Source organism: Ictidomys tridecemlineatus, chromosome 2 (assembly GCF_052094955.1).
Source record: "Ictidomys tridecemlineatus isolate mIctTri1 chromosome 2, mIctTri1.hap1, whole genome shotgun sequence".
Taxonomy (NCBI): domain Eukaryota; kingdom Metazoa; phylum Chordata; class Mammalia; order Rodentia; family Sciuridae; genus Ictidomys; species Ictidomys tridecemlineatus.
Genome location: NC_135478.1, coordinates 15088360 through 15109668, shown reverse-complemented (window position 1 = coordinate 15109668; position 21309 = coordinate 15088360). Strand labels below are relative to the sequence as shown.

At 43.1% G+C, this 21309-nt stretch overlaps 1 protein-coding gene across 14 annotated transcripts in view; it reads left to right on the top strand.

The window, feature by feature from the left end:
* Sugp2 (SURP and G-patch domain containing 2) overlaps positions 1–21309 on the top strand; it is a 34646-nt gene that overhangs the window by 7550 nt on the left and 5787 nt on the right. For 13 of the 14 annotated variants that reach the window (XR_013434260.1, XR_013434259.1, XR_013434258.1 and 10 more), the window contains exons 3-8: positions 75–1682; positions 5030–5150; positions 12513–13000; positions 15578–15689; positions 16961–17493; positions 19230–19291. Coding sequence is in view for 8 of the 14 variants with exons in the window: in XM_040290243.2 (XP_040146177.1) it covers positions 75–1682; positions 5030–5150; positions 12513–13000; positions 15578–15689; positions 16961–17493; positions 19230–19291 (2924 nt within the window). In the remaining 6 variants the exon portion in view is untranslated. The remainder of the gene's footprint in view (positions 1–74; positions 1683–5029; positions 5151–12512; positions 13001–15577; positions 15690–16960; positions 17494–19229; positions 19292–21309) is intronic. The other variant, XM_013361822.4, reaches the window with a different exon arrangement.

Genomic DNA, 21309 nt, shown 5'->3' with positions numbered 1-21309 from the left:
GGCTTCTGTTTGTAGTCTCTGGTCTAAAGTGCTTTTTTGTTTGTTTCTTTTTTTTTTTTTTTGGATTATTTCAGATCTCTTAAGGACAATCCCAAGATCCAGAGCGGATATGTATGATGATGTTCACAGTGACAGCAGATACTCCCTCAGTGGATCTGTAGCTCACTCTCGAGATGCTGGGAGAGAAGGCCTGAGAAGTGATGTGTTTCCAGGACCCTCCTTCAGATCAAGCAACCCTTCCATTGGTGATGACAACTACTTTCGCAAAGAATGTGGTCGGGATCTGGAATTTGCCCATGCTGATACCCGGGACCAGGTCTTTGGCCACCGGAAATTGGGCCATTTCCATTCTCAAGACTGGAAATTTGCACTCCGTGGCTCTTGGGAGCAAGACTTTGGCCGCCCAGTTTCCCAAGAATCCTCCTGGTCACAAGAGTATAGTTTTGGTCCTTCTGCTGTGTTGGGGGACTTGGCCTCCTCCAGGCTGATCGAGAAAGAGTGTTTGGAAAAAGAGAGTCAGGATTATGATGTGGACCATCCAGGGGAGGCTGACTCTGTTTCCAGAAGCACTGGTCAAGTTCAGGCCAGAGGCCGAGCTCTAAACATCATTGATCAGGAAGGCACCCTTCTAGGAAAGGGGGACACTCAGGGCCTGCTTACAGCAAAGGGTGGTGTTGGGAAACTTGTCACACTGAGAGGTGTGACCACAAAAAAAGTACCTGTTATAAATCGTATTACTTCCAAAACTCAGGGCACTAACCAAATCCAGAAAGCCACCCCAAGTCCTGATGTGACCCTGGGGACAAACCTAAGGACAGAAGACATCCAGTTCCCCACTCAGAAGATCCCTTTGGGGCTTGATCTAAAGAACATTCGGTTCCCTAGAAGAAAGATGAGCTTTGACGTTATAGATAAGTCTGATGTGTTTTCAAGATTTGGGATAGAAATAATTAAATGGGCAGGATTCCATACTATAAAAGATGATGTTAAATTTTCCCAACTTTTCCAGACTCTCTTTGAACTTGAAACTGAAACCTGTGCTAAAATGCTTGCCTCATTCAAATGCTCCTTAAAACCAGAGCACAGAGATTTTTGCTTTTTTACTATCAAATTTTTAAAGCACTCTGCTTTGAAAACACCCAGAGTTGATAATGAGTTTTTAAACATGCTTTTAGACAAAGGTGCTGTGAAGACCAAAAATTGCTTTTTTGAAATCATAAAGCCCTTTGACAAATACATAATGAGGCTTCAAGACCGACTTCTGAAGAGTGTCACACCCTTGCTCATGGCCTGCAATGCCTATGAGCTCAGTGTCAAAATGAAGACCCTAACTAACCCTCTGGACTTGGCTATTGCCCTAGAGACCACCAATTCTCTCTGCCGGAAATCTTTAGCCCTTTTGGGACAGACATTCTCATTGGCTTCCTCTTTCCGGCAAGAGAAAATCTTAGAAGCTGTTGGCCTCCAAGATATAGCTCCCTCTCCTGCTTCCTTTCCAAACTTCGAGGACTCGACTTTGTTTGGGAGAGAGTATATAGACCATCTCAAAGCATGGCTGATCACCAGTGGGTGTCCCTTACAGGTTAAGAAGACTGAAGCAGAACCAGCACGAGAGGAAGAGAAAATGATTGCTCCTATGAAACCAGAAATTCAGGCCAGGGCTCCAAGTGGTCTGAATGATGGTGAGGAAAGCAGTGGAAGTTTCTATGTGTTGTGGCTTATTTTCCTGATTTTTGATAATGTCTCCTATTCTCTTTGAGATTTTTACACAGCAGTTCTTTAGTTAACTAAAACCAGTCAGGATTTTAGTAGAAAATCACACTGGTCAATACACATGTCTGCCATTCTTCTGTGAATGTGTGTTAAGAGTCTTCTACCACATAAGCCCTTAAAAATTTTGGGATCATAGATCTCTGACATTCTCATGGAAAGCTGTGGCCCTTGCCAGGACAAAAGGACATGTATATTTATATAAATTTTACCTATACTTTCAACATGCCCACCTTTCCCCAGGTATTACTAGAAGGAAGGGGAAAGACAAACAAAAAACTGCTAGATGCCATCTCTAAGGAGTCCCTGGCTCCAGAGGTAAGGAGATCTCAAAATACAGTCACTCCTGTGCTAGGTTGAAAGGGTCACAGTAGAGGCCCCAGCCCAGCCTGGGAAATCAGGGAGGCTGTGGTTGAGTTGTGTTGAAGGATGCACAAGGACCAGCTAGGGTATTTCGGTTGGTGGCAGCACCTTTCCTCCACCCAACTTCCTTTTCTAGATTTGTGTGTGTGTGTGGTGCTGGCAGTTGAACCCAGGGCCTTGTGCATGTGAGGCAAGCACTCAACCAACTGAACTGTATCCCCAGCCCCCTTTTCTAAATTTGCTAAAGGTACTTAAATTTTCTTAATTACACTTGATAACCAGAAGTTAATGTAGTGACCAAGAAATAGGAATAGAAATGACTATTTGCTTTCCATCTTCCCTCTTCTTACTCCCAGAATGGATGCTCTCACTGCTCAGAAGTCATAAGCATGTATCCATGTTCTCTTGGCTACTGTGACCAGTGAGAAAGCACTTTGACCCTGACATGGTTTTCAGTTTTCATTGTTCTCAGCCCAGTGGGGACTTTCATTTGTACCTGATTTTTTTCCGGTTCCATACCACCCTCATGAAGCCCTGATTGCATGAAGCAATGGATAAGTCCTACCATGTGTGGGTAGTCACAGCTACTCCTAGAGAGGGAACCTGAGGTAGTGGCTTCAGGACTGAAGCATTACCCTCCCTCAACCCTAAAATGCTGAATGGAAAGTCAGTGTAATAGAGTTACTAAAGAATATAACAGAAAGGAAGGGTCACCAAAACCCAACTAAAAGTGGCTCACCACCCACTTGTGGTATTTTTGCAGCTGCACACATGCTGGAGGTAAATGTTACCATCTGCTCTTTTATGCGATTGTCTCTGCAGCCTTTGCTACATCATGCTGACCTGATGAAAATTATTGCACCTTTGGCTTGATGTTAAACTCATGGAGCCTTTTACTAGAGGTTTCTGAAGCCAAACAGTGGTGGGGTCACATGTAATTGGCATCCACCAGCCTTGGTTCTCTGCATGCACATCTGGATAGCCAATGAGAGGGCCCATATTTCACAGGAATTGCTGAATAGCATCAGGTAGTGTCACTGCCCATCGTTGCACCTGTTCTTATTGGAAATGCTGAGATGACATCTTTCATTGAATGTGTTGATTATTAATTATTTAATTTTTTCTTTTTAATCCTTCCTTCAAAGTATATGTTCTCAGTGGTAGGGTTGCTGGGCCAAAGCTATGGCCCTGTTCTGGCCATTTCATGGTCAGCCTAGCTAGAAATGACCAAATTTGCAGCAATCCACAAATTTCATTTGCCTATAAAAGCTTTTGGTTTGTACTTCATATTCTTTTGTAAAATAAGCAGTTTTAAAATGAGAGCCAACAAAGAAGAAAATGCAGTTTCATAAGGGAAGTATTTTGCAATAACATGACAGTCGAAGGATTTATCCCGTGCGAGGAGCACACAGTAATGTTTAAAATAAGCCCAGCAATATATCTAAAAAGAACAAATAAAAAAATATGTAGGCTCACTTGGGCCCTGGAGTTCAGGGCCACTTACGAAACAGCAAGTTCCCATTTCAAAAAAAAATAAGTATAAGCCCAAAGAGGCTGAGAGTTACCACTCTGTGGTGGAACACTTGCCTAGCATGTAGAAGGGTCTGGGTTTGATCCCAGTGCCACAACCAAATTCAAAGCTCCAACGCAAAGACAGCATTGTGCAATCATTTACAGAACAAACTGGGAAACCACTCCAGTTCAAGGGTAACTTTAATTAAATGACAGAACAAATAGACCATTCTGTGCTATTAAAACTACAAATATCAGGAAGCTAAACAATCATTATTTGAAGAAGCGAGCTATTCTGCATTGCTGATAGCACTGTAAATTTACAGAATCATATTGGAAGAAGCTTACACTTTAAAAAATGATTTACTTTTCATTTGGCATGCTCACACACACACACACAGGATTTTAGCCTAAGGATGGCTGCTTTACATCCCTATCCCCTTGTTTTTAATTTTGAGAGGGTCTTACTAAGTTGCCAAGGCTGACCTAAACTTGTGGTCTTCCCACCTCAGCCTCTTTAGTAGCTGGGATTACAGGTATGCGCCACCACACCCAGCCTTACAAATAGTTTTTGTGAAGTAACTTGGGGCCATTGACTTGTTTTGGGGGGTTTTGTTGTTGTTTTGGTGCTGGAGATGGAACCAGAGCCTTGTGCAAGCTAGGCAAATGCTCTACCATTGAGTTACTTGACTTTTTTTTTTTTTTAATTAGGGAATTTTTCTTTGTGAACTTATTTTTTTCCTCTTACAAAACACATATATGCTTCCCTTCACTCTCACAGTACTGGGGATTGAACCCAGGGTCTTATACTTGCTAGGCAAACAGTCTACCACTGAGCTATTCTCCCATCACTTTTTAAAATTTATTTTGATACAGGATCTTCTTAAGTTGCCCAGGCTGGCCTTGTACTTGGTTCACATTGCCTGCACTTTTTTTTTTTTTTACTTGTAGTTGGACATAATACCTTATTTTAATCTATCATGTGCTAGGCAAGCATTCTGCTGAGCCACAACCCCAGCCCCTGTGCCTGTACTTTTAAGAATATTTTATGTCTTTACAGCTCTACTTTAATATTATGGGCATTCAAGTTAAGTGATACATAAATAATAGTAGGGAATTGCTATATATCCTTTCCTTTTCTAGACTGTATGCATAAATTGCTCGATACAGTTAAGTCTGTGACATTTCAGTTCTAGTAGTTATGCTGTTGTATCATTTGGGGAGGACTTCTTGTACATTGGTAAGCCGATGTCTTATGTATGAGGATTTCAGTTTCTGGTGCCTGCTTAGGTTTCAGACGAAGCCCTGTGACTCACTGTCCTGGTCTTTCCAGGACACACATGGTCTAGTGTGTTTTTCAGAAAAGCCATTCTCTATGTTCCAGCAGTTCCCCAGCGAGCAGATCACAAGGTGGTGGACACCATTGACCAGCTTGTCACACGCATTGTGGAAGGCACCCTCTCTCCCAAAGAGAGATCTGTTCTCAAGGAAGACCCTGCTTATTGGTAAGTCTTTAAAAGTTGACCCTACAGACCCCTCTACATTGTGTTCTGCTGGTGTTGAAAGAAGCAGCTGAGATGTTTGTTTTGAACAGCATTGTTGTTCAATGGAAAGAACACGGGGCTGGGTCAAATTCACATGGGTTTAGCAAGCCACAGTTCTGCTGAGACCAGCCATGGGGCCTTTTCTTGTCTATGAATGAAACCTAGAGTTCCTTTTTTTTTTTAAGGGTACAGTGAGATATGTGTGTGTCAAGAGCACATAATGGGATAAATAATGTCATAGCAGTTTGCAATTTATTTCTATTTATGACACTATCCTCTCCTTTTGCCTTACTGCTGCTCCTTAGGCTTAGAACAGTTTTTTAACATTATGAATGGATTATATGATAAATATAATACTTGCTCATTAGAGGAAGTACCAAAGAATAGAATGTAGAAGGAGCCTACCTGTGTGCTGACTGACATCCATTGATGTTTTCGTTTATAGATGTTCCTTGGCTTACCATGGTTACATCTCAGTAAACACCCAATAAACATGTTGGAAGTTGAAAATATCACAGATGATTGGGTGCAGTGGTGCACACTCCAAACACCTAACCTCCCAAACATTACAGCCTAGTAACATAGGACACTATAGAGTGTCAGCTGTTTCCTTCATTATCCTGTGGCTGACTGGGAACTGGCTTACTGCTGTGTCCAGCATTATGAGTATTGCACAACATATCACTAGCCTGGGAAAAGATCCAAATTCAAAATTTGAAATCTGATTTCTACTGAATGCTTATCACTTTTGCACCATTGTATATTTAAAGGCCAATTTAGTGAGACCCTGTCTCGAAATAAAAAGAATGATAGAGTGTCCTTGTGTTCAATCCCAGCCCACTCCCCACCCCACCCACTAGCCTGCAAAAAAAATAAAAAGATAGGGGGTTTTGCTCAGTGGTCAGGTCAGATGAGTCCCTGGGTCTGATCTCCAGCACCACAAAAAAGAGAAAAAATATACAGAGGCACCTTTTAGAAGTAATTTGAGAAATTGAAAATCACTGCCTTCAAGGTATGGAGCAAACATGGGAATAGGTCATGACAGTAACATTTTGCTTTTCATTATATGTTCAATTATTTTTCTGATAAACTAATACAAGTACCACTTGGAAGAATTCATGCATACACACCAGAAACATAAGTTTTAACAATTTTTCATTTTTTTATACCACTTTCCTTCCATGTATAATCTACAGATAATTCTGCCTGAAGGAGTTTAAGGGTCATAACATTTCTAGGACCAGCTTTTGAATTTGTCCTTCATCAGAATCTAGTCTATCAACCAACCACTAATACAGACCTTCCTTCCTTTTTCTCTTTTTTTAAAATTTTCTTCTTCCTTTTTTTCTTTCTTTTTATTTTTTCTTTATTTGACAGGACTATGATTTAACCCGGGGTGCTCTACCACCGAGTTACATCACCAGCTCTTTTTGAATAGGGTCTCAACAAGTTGCACAGGCTGACCTTGAACCTGTGTTCCTCCTACCTCAGTTCCTGAGTAGCTAGGATTAGAGTCATGAACCACCATACCTAGCTATTTCTAAGGTCATAGATTTCACTTTCAACACCCCTAAGAGGTTCTTTTAATGGCCAGTTCCTGTTTCATGGATATAATATATATAACTTTATCCTCCTTAGAATTGTTCATTACATATATATATTTTTAGACTAAATCTCCTGGTTTAGTCTAAAAATATGTACAGGCATGCTTAACCACTGAGCCACATCCCCAACCCTTTTTAAATATTTTATTTAGATACAGGGTCTCACTAAGTTGCTTAGGGCCTCTCTAAGTTGTTGAGGCTGGCTGTGAACTCACAATCCTCCTGCCTTAGCCTCCTGAGCCGTGGGGATTACAGGAATGCACCATCATGCCTGGCTCCTCTTTCTCATAGTTACTTTCTTCACCAGTGTTAGCTCTGTTTGTTGAGTTTGGTGCCTCTCCTTCATTATGTTGGTTTTCCTTAACTATTAGATCCCTAGTTCAATATTTATTTTTGATTTTACACTCTACCCTGAATTAAGGATTGTAGCAGATTTGCCTCAAAAAATAGTTTATAAGTATTCAACCAGCTAGTGTTTATTGGTAATATACATAGAATAATACAAAGTATACAGGGGCCTAAGTGTTTATTTAACTAAAAAATATTTTCTGGGTACAGTGGCATGTGCTTATGTTCCAGCTACTCAGAAGTCTGAGGCAGAAGGATTGAACCTGAGGTCCTTTACCACTGAGCTACATCCTTGGTCCTTTTAATTTTTATTTTGAGACAGGATCTCACTAAATTGAGGCTAGCCTTGAATTTATGATCCTCCTGCCTCAACTTTTTGAGTCACTGGGATTATAGGCATGTGCCACTATGCCTATAATTCTTAAATTTAAAATCAGTAACAAAAAAAAAATCAATTCATGATACTGGGACAATTAGGTTATTTGGGGATTTTTAACTTTTAAATTATATGCTTATCTCACTCAATACATGAGGTCATGCCCATCCTGTATTTCTATTGCTCTTTCTTGACTTATTACAAATGGGATTTTGCTTGCTCTCCTCAGCATTTGTTTGCAGAATTCTTTTTGAGGAATTTCTTTCTTTTCATTTTTTTTCTTTTTTTTTTTTTGTTATTTTGAGATAAGAGTCTTGCTAAGTGCCCCAAGTTGGTGTCAAACTTTTGATACTCCTGCCTCAGCCTCCCAACTAGCTGGGATTACAGGCATGTATCACCACAACCAGCTTGTTTGAGGAATTCTTAGCCTCTGATCAGAGAATTCCCTTGTTGTTAGGTCTCAAATCAATTACAGTCATCCTTCAGTATCCACAAGGGACTGGTTCCAAGATCCCACATGCATACCAAAATCTGGGAAGATTAAGTCCCTCGTATACAATGGTATGTTTGTGTGGTATATACACATCTTCCCATATACTTTAAATCATTTTTAAATTACTTTTAATGTCTAATGCAGTATAAATGCTGTGCATATAATTGTCATATTCTGTTGTTTAGGTATTGACAAGAAAAAGTTTGTTCATGTATAGTAAGGACACGATTGCTTTTTCTTTTTTTGAATATTTTTGATCCACCATTGGTTGAAACCAAGGATGAAGGTTGCTGGCTATGATTGGTTCTTTTTATTGGTTAGGGTATGAAAGGGTGGTCAGATTCCAGGAAATGGGCTACCATTATCTCTGTCTCTGAGGGCCAACAGAGATTTGACACATCCTTTCTAATGGGGAAGGGGCAAGCATGTTTTTTCTTTGTGGATCCTTGTGGACAGATCTGGCTACTGCATTCCTATGAGGTACCCTACCTCAATCTGGTGCAATAAAGTGCAGATACTCAGTGCAGCTTTGCTTTTTCATTTGGAATATCAAGTAGCAAACTTCCCTCTCTTTTTTTTTTTTTTTTTAATATTTACTTTTTAGGGGGCTGGGGATGTGGCTCAAGCGGTAGCACGCTCGCCTGGCATGCCTGCGCCCTGGGTTCGATCCTCAGCACCACATACAAAACAAAGATGTTGTGTCCGCCAATAACTAAAAAATAAATATTAAAAAAAAGAATAAAAATATTTACTTTTTAGTTTTTGGTGGACACAATATCTTCATTCCATTTCTATGTGGTGTTGAGGATCGAACCCAGCACCCCGCGCGTGCCAGGCAAGCATGCTACCGCTTAGCCACATCCCAGCCCGGACTTCCTTCTCTTATGAGAGAAATTGCAAAACCATAAGCCAGGAAAATGATCCCAAAGTGCAAGAGATAGAGATGAAGGCACACATCACAGCTGGTTTTCTCTCATCTTCTAAATTGTCCTCTGAGAGGGGGGGCAGCCCTGACTTGTGTTCTCCATAGGCAGCCCACTAGGTCTGCATATTTACATGCTTGGGAAAGAGCAAGTGGCTAAAAGATCTTCTTGGCTAGCTTCTGCAGTATTGTCCAAGGTCCCCAAAATTAATATAAAATATAAATAATTGATACTTGGTGGGGGGAAATGAATCTCAGATAGCTAAACAATTCAGACAGTGCAGAGAAGGAGAAGGAGTATGTGCCCAGTCCATTTTCTTATTCAGAATAACGATAGTGTTAGGTGTTGTTGTTGTTGTTGTCTTGTAGTACTGGGGGTGTAATCCAGGGCCTCACATATGCTAGTCAAGCACTCTATACACAGCTATAGCTCCCAGGCCTAATTGTGATTCTGGATGCACAAAATACATAGCTTTGAACTATGTAAATAAACAATACTGAGAAATTGTTTAAAACCAAAACTATAATAAAAAGAATAAATAAATTTAAAACCTTGATAGGAGATGTGTATCTATTTCTCTGGAAAGGGCAGATGATGTAATTCAAAGAAGGATGTAGAAGATTTACTAACATAGTGAACAAGCATAAACAAGATAATCTGCTAATGTTTGTTGAGCAATTAATGGTGTTCAGTGTTCACAGCTTTGCTGCATAACAAAAGGTGTGTGATTCAAGCCTCAACAACAAAATGAAGTAGTTTTTTAATCTCTTTTTATCCTTCCCACTTTAGGGTTGGAGAAACTAAAGCACAAAAAGACTCATAGCTAATTGCTGTTTGAACCCAGTGCCAGCTTACAAGTTTTGTGTTCTTCTTATTTTTTTTTTTTTCCTTTTGTGGTACTAGGGCTGGAACCCCAAGGCCTTGCATGTTAGGCAAGTACTGTACCACTGAGCCACATCCATAGCCCTTTTTATTTTGAGACAGGGTCTGGCTAAGTTTCCCAAGCTACCCTTGAATCTGCAATCCTCCTGCCTTAGATTCCTAAGTGGCTGGGGCTTATAGATATGCACCACTGTGGCCTGCTTGACTTTTTTTGTGTGTGTGTGAGTGTGTGTTGCCAGGGATTGAACCTAGGGCCTTGTGCATTCAAGGCAGGCACTCTACCAACTGAGCTGTATCCCTAGCCCTAAAATAGGCTTTGTGTTAGATGATTTCGCCCAACTTTACACTAGTAAAAGCTATGATGTTCAGTAGGTGGGGGAGGGTATTAAATGCATTTTCATCTTACGATATTTTCAACTTAATGGATTAATTGGGGTGTAACTCGCACATAAGTCTCTAGAAGCATACTAAGAAAGAGAACACATTGGGACAAAGTAGAAACTTTGAGACCAGCAACAACTGAAATAGGCATCTAAGTAACTTTTTTTTTATACTGTGGATTGAATCTAAGGGCACTTTACTGAATGACATACTCAACCCTTTTCCTTCCTTCCTTCCTTCCTTTCCTTATTTATTTATTTTTTCTTTTGGTACTGAGGATTGAATCCAGGGCCTTGTGCATGGTATAGCTCTACTAACTGAGCTACACTCCCAGCCCACCTTTTTTTTTTTTTTTTTTAATAGGATCATACTAGTTTGCTGAGGCTGGCCTCGAACTTGCAATCCTCCTGCCTTAGCCTCCTGAGTAGCTGGGATTATAGTTGTACACACCACATCCAGCTTTGAAGTAACTTTTGAGTGAGGAAGTATTCAGAACTGAAATAAGAGACAGTTTAGGGCTGGGGATGTGGCTCAAGTGGTTAGCGTGCTCACCTGGCATGCATGCGGCCTGGGTTCGATCCTCAGCACCACATACAAACAAAGATGTTGTGTCCGCCGAAAACTAAAAAAAAATAAATATTAAAAAATTCCCCCCCCCCCTCTCTCAGACTTTCCCTCTCCCCCTCCTCTCTCTTTAAAACAAAAAAGAAATAAGAGACAGTTTAGCAGGAAGCAGCAGAGGAAGCACATTAAATGTAGCCACAATGCTTAGCAGAAATTGACTTTAGGTGTGTTTTTAGAAATAAGGAGTAGACATAAAAAGCATTCAGCCAATGGAGCTAGAAGGAAAATGATTAAACAAACTGAGACACTAAAGAGGAAGGATTAACAGAGGTAAGATGCTAATGAATGAAAAACAGTATATAATGCTTTAAAAAATACATACATATAGCCAGGCAGCATGCTGGCTCACATCTTAATCCAGCTACTCAGGAGGCTGAGGCAGGAGGATTGAAAGTTTGAGACCTGCCTGGGCAATTTAGTGAGACCCTGTCTCAAAATAAAAACAAGAAGGGATAGGAATGTAGCTCACTGATAAAGAGTGCTTGCCTAGCATGCACAAGACCCTGGGTTCGATCCCCACTACTGCAAATGAAAGAAAAAAATTATACATGATACCTGAGGGTTCCACATTCACAAATGCAAGTAACTGCTGATCAGCTATATTCAGAAAAAAAACAACACATGGTGTCTGTCTAGAACATATGCAGATTTTGTTTTCTTGTTATTCTTCCATACATAATACAGTTATAATAACCATTTGCACAGCATTTACTTTGCATTAGATAGTCTAGGTCATCTAGATATGATTTAAAATCTACAGGAGGATTGTGTGTAGGTTCTATGCTAATTCTGTCATTTTATAGAAGGGGCTTGGACATCCATAGGTGTCTGTGGAGGTTCAGGAGACAATCCCCTGTGCATATTAAAGGACAAAGTATATCAAATGTGAAAATCCCTCTCAATACCCTCTTCTGTCCTCCAGAGCTCATTATTAAATTTGCTTTATATTCTTTCAAACTGTATGACAAAAGCAAATTTACACGGGTATGGGTATGTGCACACAGCAGTTTCAGATGACATAGCTATTCTTTAGCTTGCCATTCTCATTGACATATTACAGGTATCTTTCTATCAGTACACATAGCTAGGCCTCCTCCCTTCCCCCCCTACCCCCATCCCCACTTTTTTTTTCCAGTACTGTAGATGGAACTCAGGGCCTAACACATGCTAGGTCAGTACTCTACCCCTGAGCCACACCCCAGCCCCAGCCTTCTGATTTCCATACTATTCTCAGCATTATGACCCTGCCATATGATTTCGTAGCTGGGGCACATGCTTCCTTGTTAGTTCTCTCATAGGTCTTGTCATACCTGCCTTACTGGTATAGTTGAAAGCTCACCAAGCACTCTGCCTGGCTAGACCACTGCTGCCACAGTGCTGGTAGCATAGTGTGGTGTCAGCCCCACAGTTTCTGTGGCTCCAGGGTGACTGGTTTGTATTGCAAAACCCTATAAGCTGTGAGAGTCTTCAGATGACAGAAATTAAGAAAAACTCAACCAGTGCTCGTCAAGACTCCTGACTGTTCAGTGATCACTCTGGGCAGGGCAGGGGCCCCAGGCCCTTTTCTGGGTCCTCAGTGAAGCCACAACGAGGTCCTCAGAAAACAGGACAGCAGGGAGGCTGCCACTTAGAAAGGCTTTGCAGAAATGTGTGGTGTTTTCACAAATGTCTTGCTATGCCTGTCTTGTTTAGGTTTTTGTCTGATGAAAATAGTCTGGAATATAAGTATTATAAGCTGAAGTTAGCAGAGACCCAGCGGATGAGCCAGACCTTGCAAGGAACCGACCGGAAGCCAACATCTGCCGAGTGTGCAGTGCGGGCCATGCTGTATGCCCAGGCAGTACGGAACCTCAAAAAAAGACTGCTTCCCTGGCAGCGTCGGCGGATCCTTCGTGCTCAGGGACTCCGGGGCTGGAAGGCAAGGAGAGCAACCACTGGGACCCAGACCCTCCTGTCGTCAGGCACCAGGCTAAAACATCATGGTCGGCAGGCTGCAGGCTCCTCACAGGCAAAATCATCCCTGCCAGATGGAAACAATGCTGCCAAGGACTGCCCACCAGACCCAGCTAGACACTCTCCTCAGGACCCCAGCTCAGAAGCCTCAGGCCCATCCCCTAGACCAGCAGAAATGGATGTCTCTGAAACCCCTCACACCTCCTCTCCCAGCCCATCTGCTGACGGTGGGTATTCATTCACTCCTGATCCCCTTCTGTGGACCCCAATCCCTACTCTCATCTTCAGGGGTCTTCCTAGAACTAGGGGCAATGTAGATTGCTCAGTGGCCTGGACAATGTGGGAAGCAATGGCTACAGGGATCTGGACAGGACAGGCACACATGGAGGCACTTTCTTCTCTGCTTCTCTAGAGGGCCCAGAGTGAGTCTGTCATCATCTCTTCCTCTCCTGAGGGTGGAACTTTGGTGCTCCCCAGCAGGGTCCTGATACTGGGTCCTCTATACCTGTGATTCCATTTCTTTGTTTTCTTTTTTTTTTTTTGTATTGGTACCAGAGATTGAACTCAGGGGCACTCGACCACTGAGCCACATCCCCAGCCCTATTTAGAGACAGGGTCTCACTGAATTGCTATGGCTGAATTGCTGAGGCTGGCTTTGAACCTTTGATCCTCCTGCCTCAGCCTCCTGAGCCGCTGGGATTACAGGCGTGTGCCACCATACCCAGCTTGTGATTCCATTTTTTCCTCTGTTTCTTTCTCTTCTTTTTTTTTTTTTTTTTTTGTGTGTGTGTGTGTGTGTGTGTGTATGTGAGTGTGTAGTGCTAAGCATTGAACCCAGGACCTTGTGCATGTGAGGCATGCACTCTATCAACTCTACCACAGCCCTCTGATTCCATTTCTTATACTGTCGTCCCTCAGTTCCTCTCGGGAAATTGGTTCCCGGGCCTCCTAAAGAAACCAAAATCCACTGTTGTTCAAGTCTCTTTTATAAAACAGGAGTATTTGCATAGAATCTGTGCACATCCTCTCACAGACTTTAAATCATCCCTGGATTACTTGTAGTACTTAATACAACATAAATGCTACATAAACAGTTGTTACATTATTTATGGAACATGAAAAAGAAAAATCAGTAATTTCTTCAGTACAGAAGCAATTTTTTTCTGAGTATTTTGGTTGATTTTTTTTTTTTTAACTCCCATGGTACATTTATTTAGTTAATTAATTATTGCCAGGGATTGAACCCAGAGGCACTTAGCCATGGAGCCACATCCCTAGCCCTTTTTGTATTTTGAGTCAGGGTCTAAGTGCTTAGCTAAGGTCTTGCTAAGTTGCCAAGGTTGGCTTTGAACTTGATCCTGCTTCAGCCTCCCAAGCCATTGGGGATGATAGGCATGCGTCACCATACCTGGCTCTTTTTATTTATTTATTTATTTATGTATAATATATTTTTTTAGGTATTGATGGACCATTATTTTTCCATGCGGATTGAAGATTGAACCCAGGGGGGGCTGGGGTTGTGGCTCAAGCAGTAGCGCGCTCGCCTGGCATGCGTGCGGCCCGGGTTCGGTCCTCAGCACCACATACAAACAAAGATGCTGTGTCCGCCAAAAACTAAAAAATAAATATTAAAATTCTCTCTCTCTCTCTCTCTCTCTCTTTAAAAAAAAAAAAAGAAGATTGAACCCAGGGGCTCGCACATGCTAGGCGAGTGCTCTACCACTGAATCACAACCCCAGCCCTTTTTTATTTTTTTATATTGAGACAGGGTCTTGTTAAGTTGCCAGGGCTGGTCTTGAACTTGCAATCCTTCTGCCTCAAACTTCCAAGCATCTTGAATTACAGACATGTGCCTCCGTGTCCAACTTTAGTATTTTTAATCTGCATTTGGTTAAATCCTTAGAAGCAGAACCAGCAGGGGCCATCTGTATATCCTTGACTCCCTTGATATTCTGGACTGCCTTTGTCTCTCATTCTGCCTCTTCCTCACCAAGACCTCTCTAGTACTGTGCTGAGGGCTAGTTGACATCCCTGGCTTCTGAGTTGAGTAACAACCCCTTCTGTTTCTCTTAGTCCCCTTTAAGCCTTACTGTCTCTCTGTATAATGAGGCTTAATTGCAGGTAGTAATACTCTAATCTCTTATATTCTCTGCCTATCGCTTTGTCACAATAAAACTATACTATGGCTGTACACATGAGGCTTCTGTTATTCCTTAGTATCTGGTAAACTGGGCCTGCATATGTGACTGTGGTCAGTATTAGGGTTGTCTGGGGCTGGGGACTGAAGTAAAACAGGGGTGTCTAGGCCACATACCCACAGCAGCCAGACCCAGGTGTGCTACCTGATTGACAGGGCAGGGCTCCAGGAGAGACAGGGATGCTTGAGGCCTCCAAGGCCTAGATTGTAATTGGCAAGTGACACTTCTGCCATATCTTGTCAACCATTTCTAAAATGGGGGTGGGGCGGGCTGGGGATGTGGCTCAAGAGGTAGCGCGCTCGCCTGGCATGCGTGCGGCCCGGGTTCGATCCTCAGCACCACATACCAACAAAGATGTTGTGTCCGCCGAGAACTAAAAAATAAATATTAAAAATTTAAAAAAAAAAAAAAAAATAAAATAAAATAAAATAAAATGGGGGTGGGGGGGAGTCTCCTGTTCAACAGAGTTGCAGAGTCACTTGGCAAAGGGCAGAGTACAAGGAGGGACATAGGGCCATCTTTACAGTCAGTTTTCACTGCTCTACAATGTTTATGTAGGAAGTAGCAGCAGCTCAGAAGCCATGACAGGTCCCTTATGTTTTGTAGTTGACATGAAGACCATGGAGACTGCAGAGAAACTGGCCAGATTTGTTGCTCAGGTGGGACCAGAGATTGAGCAATTCAGCATAGAAAACAGCACCGATAATCCTGATCTGTGGTATGTACCCCCAATCTCATTACCACCCAAGGATTGAACCTAGGGCTTTGCACAGGCTAGGCATGTGTTTACTACCACTGAACTACATCTATAGCCCTTTTTATTTTGAGACAGTGTCTCACTAAGTTGCCCAAGCTGGCTTCAAATTTGTGATCCTCCTGCCTCAGCCTCCCCAGTCACTGGGCATATAGGCATGTGCCACTATACCTAGGCCTAAATTTTTTTCTAGAAAGCTGTCTGGTTGTTCCACACCATTCACTGAAAACACTACCTTTATTACAGTAATTTTAGAGGCCATATTCATCAGATCCCATGTTTCAGGGCTTTCTAGTATATTCTGTTGGTCTGCCATATGGACTACTTGGCTCTTTCACCCTCACAAAGGCAGTTATGACATCTTATAGTATTTGATGAGGTACCCTTGTTGGTATTGTGTTTTCCCAGATAGTCTAATGTATTTATTTATTTTTAATGAATATTAAAATCCTCTTGTCCTAATCCAGAGAAAATTGTTTTTATTGGGATGTTTATACATTAATTAGGGGAGAACTGGCATCTTTTTAGAGTTGAGTTATCCTATCCAGAAGAAAGAGTTGTCTTTCCTTTGATCCAGGTGGACTTTTGTTCCTTTGGAGTGTTACATTTTCATATCAGCCACAGCCCCACAACTATGATTAAGGTCAGAGGTGACCACTAGACTGCGACGCCTCATGGTCATGTCCATCTGCTGTGCTGCAGGACTCAGTGGAAGAGCTTCTGCAATGATAAGCCCTCTCTGAGGCCTGCCTCACAGCTCTTTAGAGCTTGGATCTCTGCAGTAGCTGTGTAGTGTTTCTTGGCACATTTCCACGTCTCATAGCTCAAGAGTGTGAGAAGAACCAGAGATCAGAATGCATATGTGGAGGCCGAGAGAGGCCAGTTACGTTACCAGAAAGGATGAGGTGTTGCCCATGTCAGATCTCCTGGCTGCAGCATCAAAGCTGGTTCTATCATCATCCTTGGTTGTCTACAAATTCCTTGTTCCTTCACCTCCTTCCCCTGAAAAGCAGTTAGGCCTCTTAGGTTTTTGGTTCCTTTGCTAAGTTACTAGTTCTTATCACTTTATCTCATTGAGAAGCTGCACCATCAAACCACAGCTGTGACAGAAGAGGCCTGGTAGTTCATTCTGTTTTCTCACCCCCAGCTTCATTGTATTTATCCCAGAATATTTTAGCAAATAAAAATGTTTAAAGGTATCCTCTGGTTAATAGTGTATTTCATCTGTGTCCCAGGTTCCTACATGACCAAAATAGTTCTGCTTTCAAATTCTACCGGAAGAAAGTGTTTGAACTGTGCCCATCTATTTGTTTTACATCATCACCCCTCAGCCTTCAGGCCAGCATGGGTGGCGAGAGTGCAGACTCTCAGGAGAGCCCTTTAGACCATGCAGAAAGGGAAGGAGAGTTAGAGGATGAGCACCCTCAGCAGGAGGCTGAGCTGGAGAGCCCAGAGGTGATGCCCGAGGAGGAAGAAGAAGAGGAAGATGAGGAGGAAGAGGATGAGGAGGATGAAGGGGGAGAGGAGGCCCTTGCTCACAGAGCCTCCAGGCCGGGAATAAGAGCTGACAAGTCTGAGGGCTCTGAGGGAAGCCCCCCTGCTGATGGCCTCCCTGGCGAAGGTGCTGAGGATGACCCAGCCGGAACTCCTGGCTTGTCACAGGCCACCTCCAGCACCTGCTTTCCGCGGAAAAGGATCAGCAGCAAATCACTGAAAGTTGGCATGATTCCAGCTCCCAAGAGAGTATGTCTCATACAGGAGCCACAAGGTGAGTGCCTCCCTATGACAGCACAGTTCTTGCTTTAGAGACTGTGAAAGGTAGTGGAGATATTGCCTGACCATTTCTGAAGAATCTACTGGCCCTCAGCCATAGCTCAGCTGCATAATTGACCCATACTTACCACCTTTATGGTGACCTCAATAGGACACCACCTCCCAAATATCCACCCTCAGAGGCCTGTGTGAGAGCTCCAAAGTGTCCAACACTGCATGGAGTTCTCTGATTTTGGTTTTTTATGTTTTGTTTTTTTCCAATGCTAGGAATCAAACCCAGGGCCTCATGAATGCTGAGAGCACGCCCTGCTACTGAACTTTAACCCCAGCCCTTGTCCTGTGATTTTAATCTAAAATAATTTCATCAATTTTGAACACCGTTCCATAATGCCAATGCAAAACCTGTTTGTTTTTTTTTGTTTTTTTTTAGAGAGAGAGAGAGACAAAACTTTTTAGTATTTTTTTAGTTTTCGGCGGACACAACATCTTTGTTTGTATGTGGTGCTGAGGATCGAACCCTGGCCGCACGCATGTCAGGCAAGCGCGCTACCGCTTGAGCCACATCCCCAGCCCTGCAAAACCTGTTTCCAAGTTCATCTGAAGTTATTGTTTCTTCATTAGGCTATGGCTTCCAGCACTCCATGAACTGCTAGCTATCTCTGTTAATGCCCAGAGTCCATTGGCAGGAGCGCTGACTTTGGGCCTGGGTCTTCCAGCCTTTGTGGACTCCCTTGGGGAGTAGCCTGCCTTCTGGTTCCCAGAAGTCCTGGGGTAGTGATATCTGCTCCCTGAAGTGACAGTGATGCGGGAGAGCAGAGGATACTGTTCACAGCTAGCTATCACAGCTACCTCTGTGTGAGACCATCACATTCACAAGCAGCAGTGCCCTTTGGGAGAGTCCTGGTATTTGTTTGATATTGCAGAAACATTGGGAAACTTTGACATTGCAGTGGATTGCTAATTGTTCCACCATAACCCTTCCATCCTGTAGAACTTCTGTAGATGGCGACCCAGCATCAGAATGCTTTTCAAATATGTCTCACCTGGGGGAAGGTGGCATTCTTTGTTTTTCTTTTGGATGCTCTCTGTTCTTTGGGAGGTCAATGAAATAAAACTGGCTTGCTGATCTTCCCTTTATCAAAAACAGTAATAGTATGATTAATAGTCCATATGAAAAGCATGATTTTTATTAGAAAGTTTTAGATGGATTTTAAATCCTTACCAGTGGAATAGTTGCAGAGAAATTGAGAGGGCAGTGTTGCAAATAGTTCATTTGCTGAAGGAAAGCATTCCTGTGATGTTTAGGGGTGGGGCTCAATGGTAGAGTACTTGCCTACCATGCAAGTACCATCCCCAGCACTGCCAAACAAAAATTTTAAAATGTCCTGTGGTCATGGAAGATAATCTACATAGCAAGTCATTTGTTAGAAATGTGGGAGCTTTTATGTTTGAGTAGACTTTTTCAAAGTGATATACCTCTTAGTTGAGCCCTTTGCTATGGGCCAAGTTGCTAACTCTGGACACATCTAGCCTGTACACTTGCTATATGGATCATGGCCATTGTTGAAAGGAGCCAGGATGCAGCAGCCACTATCGGGGCAGAGTGTAGGGCACCTTCTATTATCAGAGAAGCTGGGAGCCAAAACTCTATAACAAATTGTCTCCTTATAAGGAAATTGAGGAAAGTGTATGTATGTATGTATGTACATATATCTTTCTTTTGTCTTTCAGTCCATGAACCAGTTCGAATTGCCTATGATAGGCCTCGAGGTCGTCCCATGTCCAAAAAGAAGGTGAGCTTAACCATTAACAAGTCCTCACTCAGGCAAAACCAAGTACAGTGATAAACTGATAGTCCCAGCTACTCAGGAAGCTAAGAAAGGAGGATTCCTTGAATCCAAGAGTTTGATACCAACCTGAGCAATATAGTGAGATCCCATCTCAAAAAAGAAGTGAGGTAGGCACATGGGCACATGTCTATAATCCTGATGATTGAGGAGACTAAGGCAGGAGGATCCCAAGTTTAAGGACAGCCTCTGCATCTTAGCAAGACCCTGGTCCCCCGCCAAAAAAAAAAAAAAAAAAAAAAAGGCAGGGGAAGTAGCTCAGTGTTAATGCTCCCCTGGGTTCAATCCCAAGTAGCGAAGAGAAAAAAAGTAACCAATAGCTATATTTCACACTGAGATGTTACTAGACAAAATACAACAGAGACTTCTTAGGGGACTTTTTAAACCACCCAAAGTATAGGAGGGTGGGTCTTAGTTTGACAAATGAGACCTGATGGGTGTAGTAAGACTTGAGAGATGAGCAAGATAATGGCCATTGAGAAGTTAAAGCTTCATAGAATGTGGCTGTGATGAAGAGTGTGTGTGTATCTTCTGGAGGGAAAAAAAAAAAAGTGGGTGTGTGCTCAGAAACAGCTTCCACACGACAGGTTCCTTCTAGCTATCAAAGGCTAGGCTGCAGCAGGGAGGTCAGCAAGTGACAGACATGGGTGTGACTCAGTTGAGGTGGTGCTGTAGGTAGAGAAGCAGGTAGGAGGAGATGGGGAATAAAGAGGGATTGGGCGTGTGTCACTGAATCAGAGAAACCAGGGAAAGTCTCCCTGGCAGGTGTCACTGGCCCAGACCTGGAGGAGGTGAGGAAGAGCCTTCAGAGATCTTAAGAATGCACAGTCTGGACAGAGACCCAGGACAGTCCCAGGCCAGCAATGTAGCAGGAGTGGAGTGACAGGGTGGGGGGACCCAGGTCACACAGGGTCACAACAGATGTGACCCTATAGCTGGACCTGAGGTCCTGTGCCTGCCTCCTTTTGATAGGATGTTGGGACCCCCGGTCCATCCTTTTCTGCTTTGGCTCATGCTCTTAGCATTACTCCAGGGATAACCTAGAGGGCCTCTCCAGAACCGCACACTCCCACGCTGTGGCCCTTCTCTGAGGGAGTCCCTTGGGACTTGAGCAGGGTTTGGGTAGAGACATGCAACTCTGTGGAGAGCAGCCTATGGCATGGGATCCAGGCAGAGCAGAGGCCCCAGGAGGAGGCTCAGATTTAGGACAGTGGGACCAGGTATGAGGTGAGGGAGTGATGAAAAGGTGACAGTGGAGCTGGCAGGACTAAATATCGAAGAGCAAAAACCCAGGCGTCTAGGTAACCCCAGGGAAATTGGCCTGGGAAGTAAGGACAATAAAGTTGCCATTTACTGATGCTCTTGGGCAGAGCATGGGAAAGGGATATGTTCTCCAGATGGAGAAGAGACACATTGCATTGTGCGTGGATTAGGCAGGTCACCTGGGATGCATGTGGAGCGACTTTGCAGGTTTTTAGCCATCAGGGAGGCAGCGCTTTAAGCAGAGCTGAGTGGGCACCTGATGCCTGTTTGTGTTACCTGGATTAAGGGTACCAACCCAATGTAGGCACAGCCAGGCCTTGGATGCAGGCATAGCTGGATTCAAGCTCAGTCTCACCACCTATTCTTTGGTAACCTTAGCATGTAACTCCTGAGCCTTAGGCTCACATCTATAAAATGGGATGGCTACACCTGCCCTGCAGGTAGGAGGTACCGAAAAGTTTAAACAGACCCTGTGCCTGCTGGATGTCCTGCAATCACTGCTCTCTCTTGGGTCTCCCACTGGTGATGGCAGGTGGCCAATAACCACCCCTGCATCTCTTCTCTGTGGCACCTTAGTCCAGCCCCAGGGCGCAGCTTTCTTCCAGCTCTGCAGAAAACTGACCAATATGATTGTTAAACACAAATTAAATGTTCACAAAGATACATCCAGACTAAGCCCACCCTGTTCCTCCCACCAAACC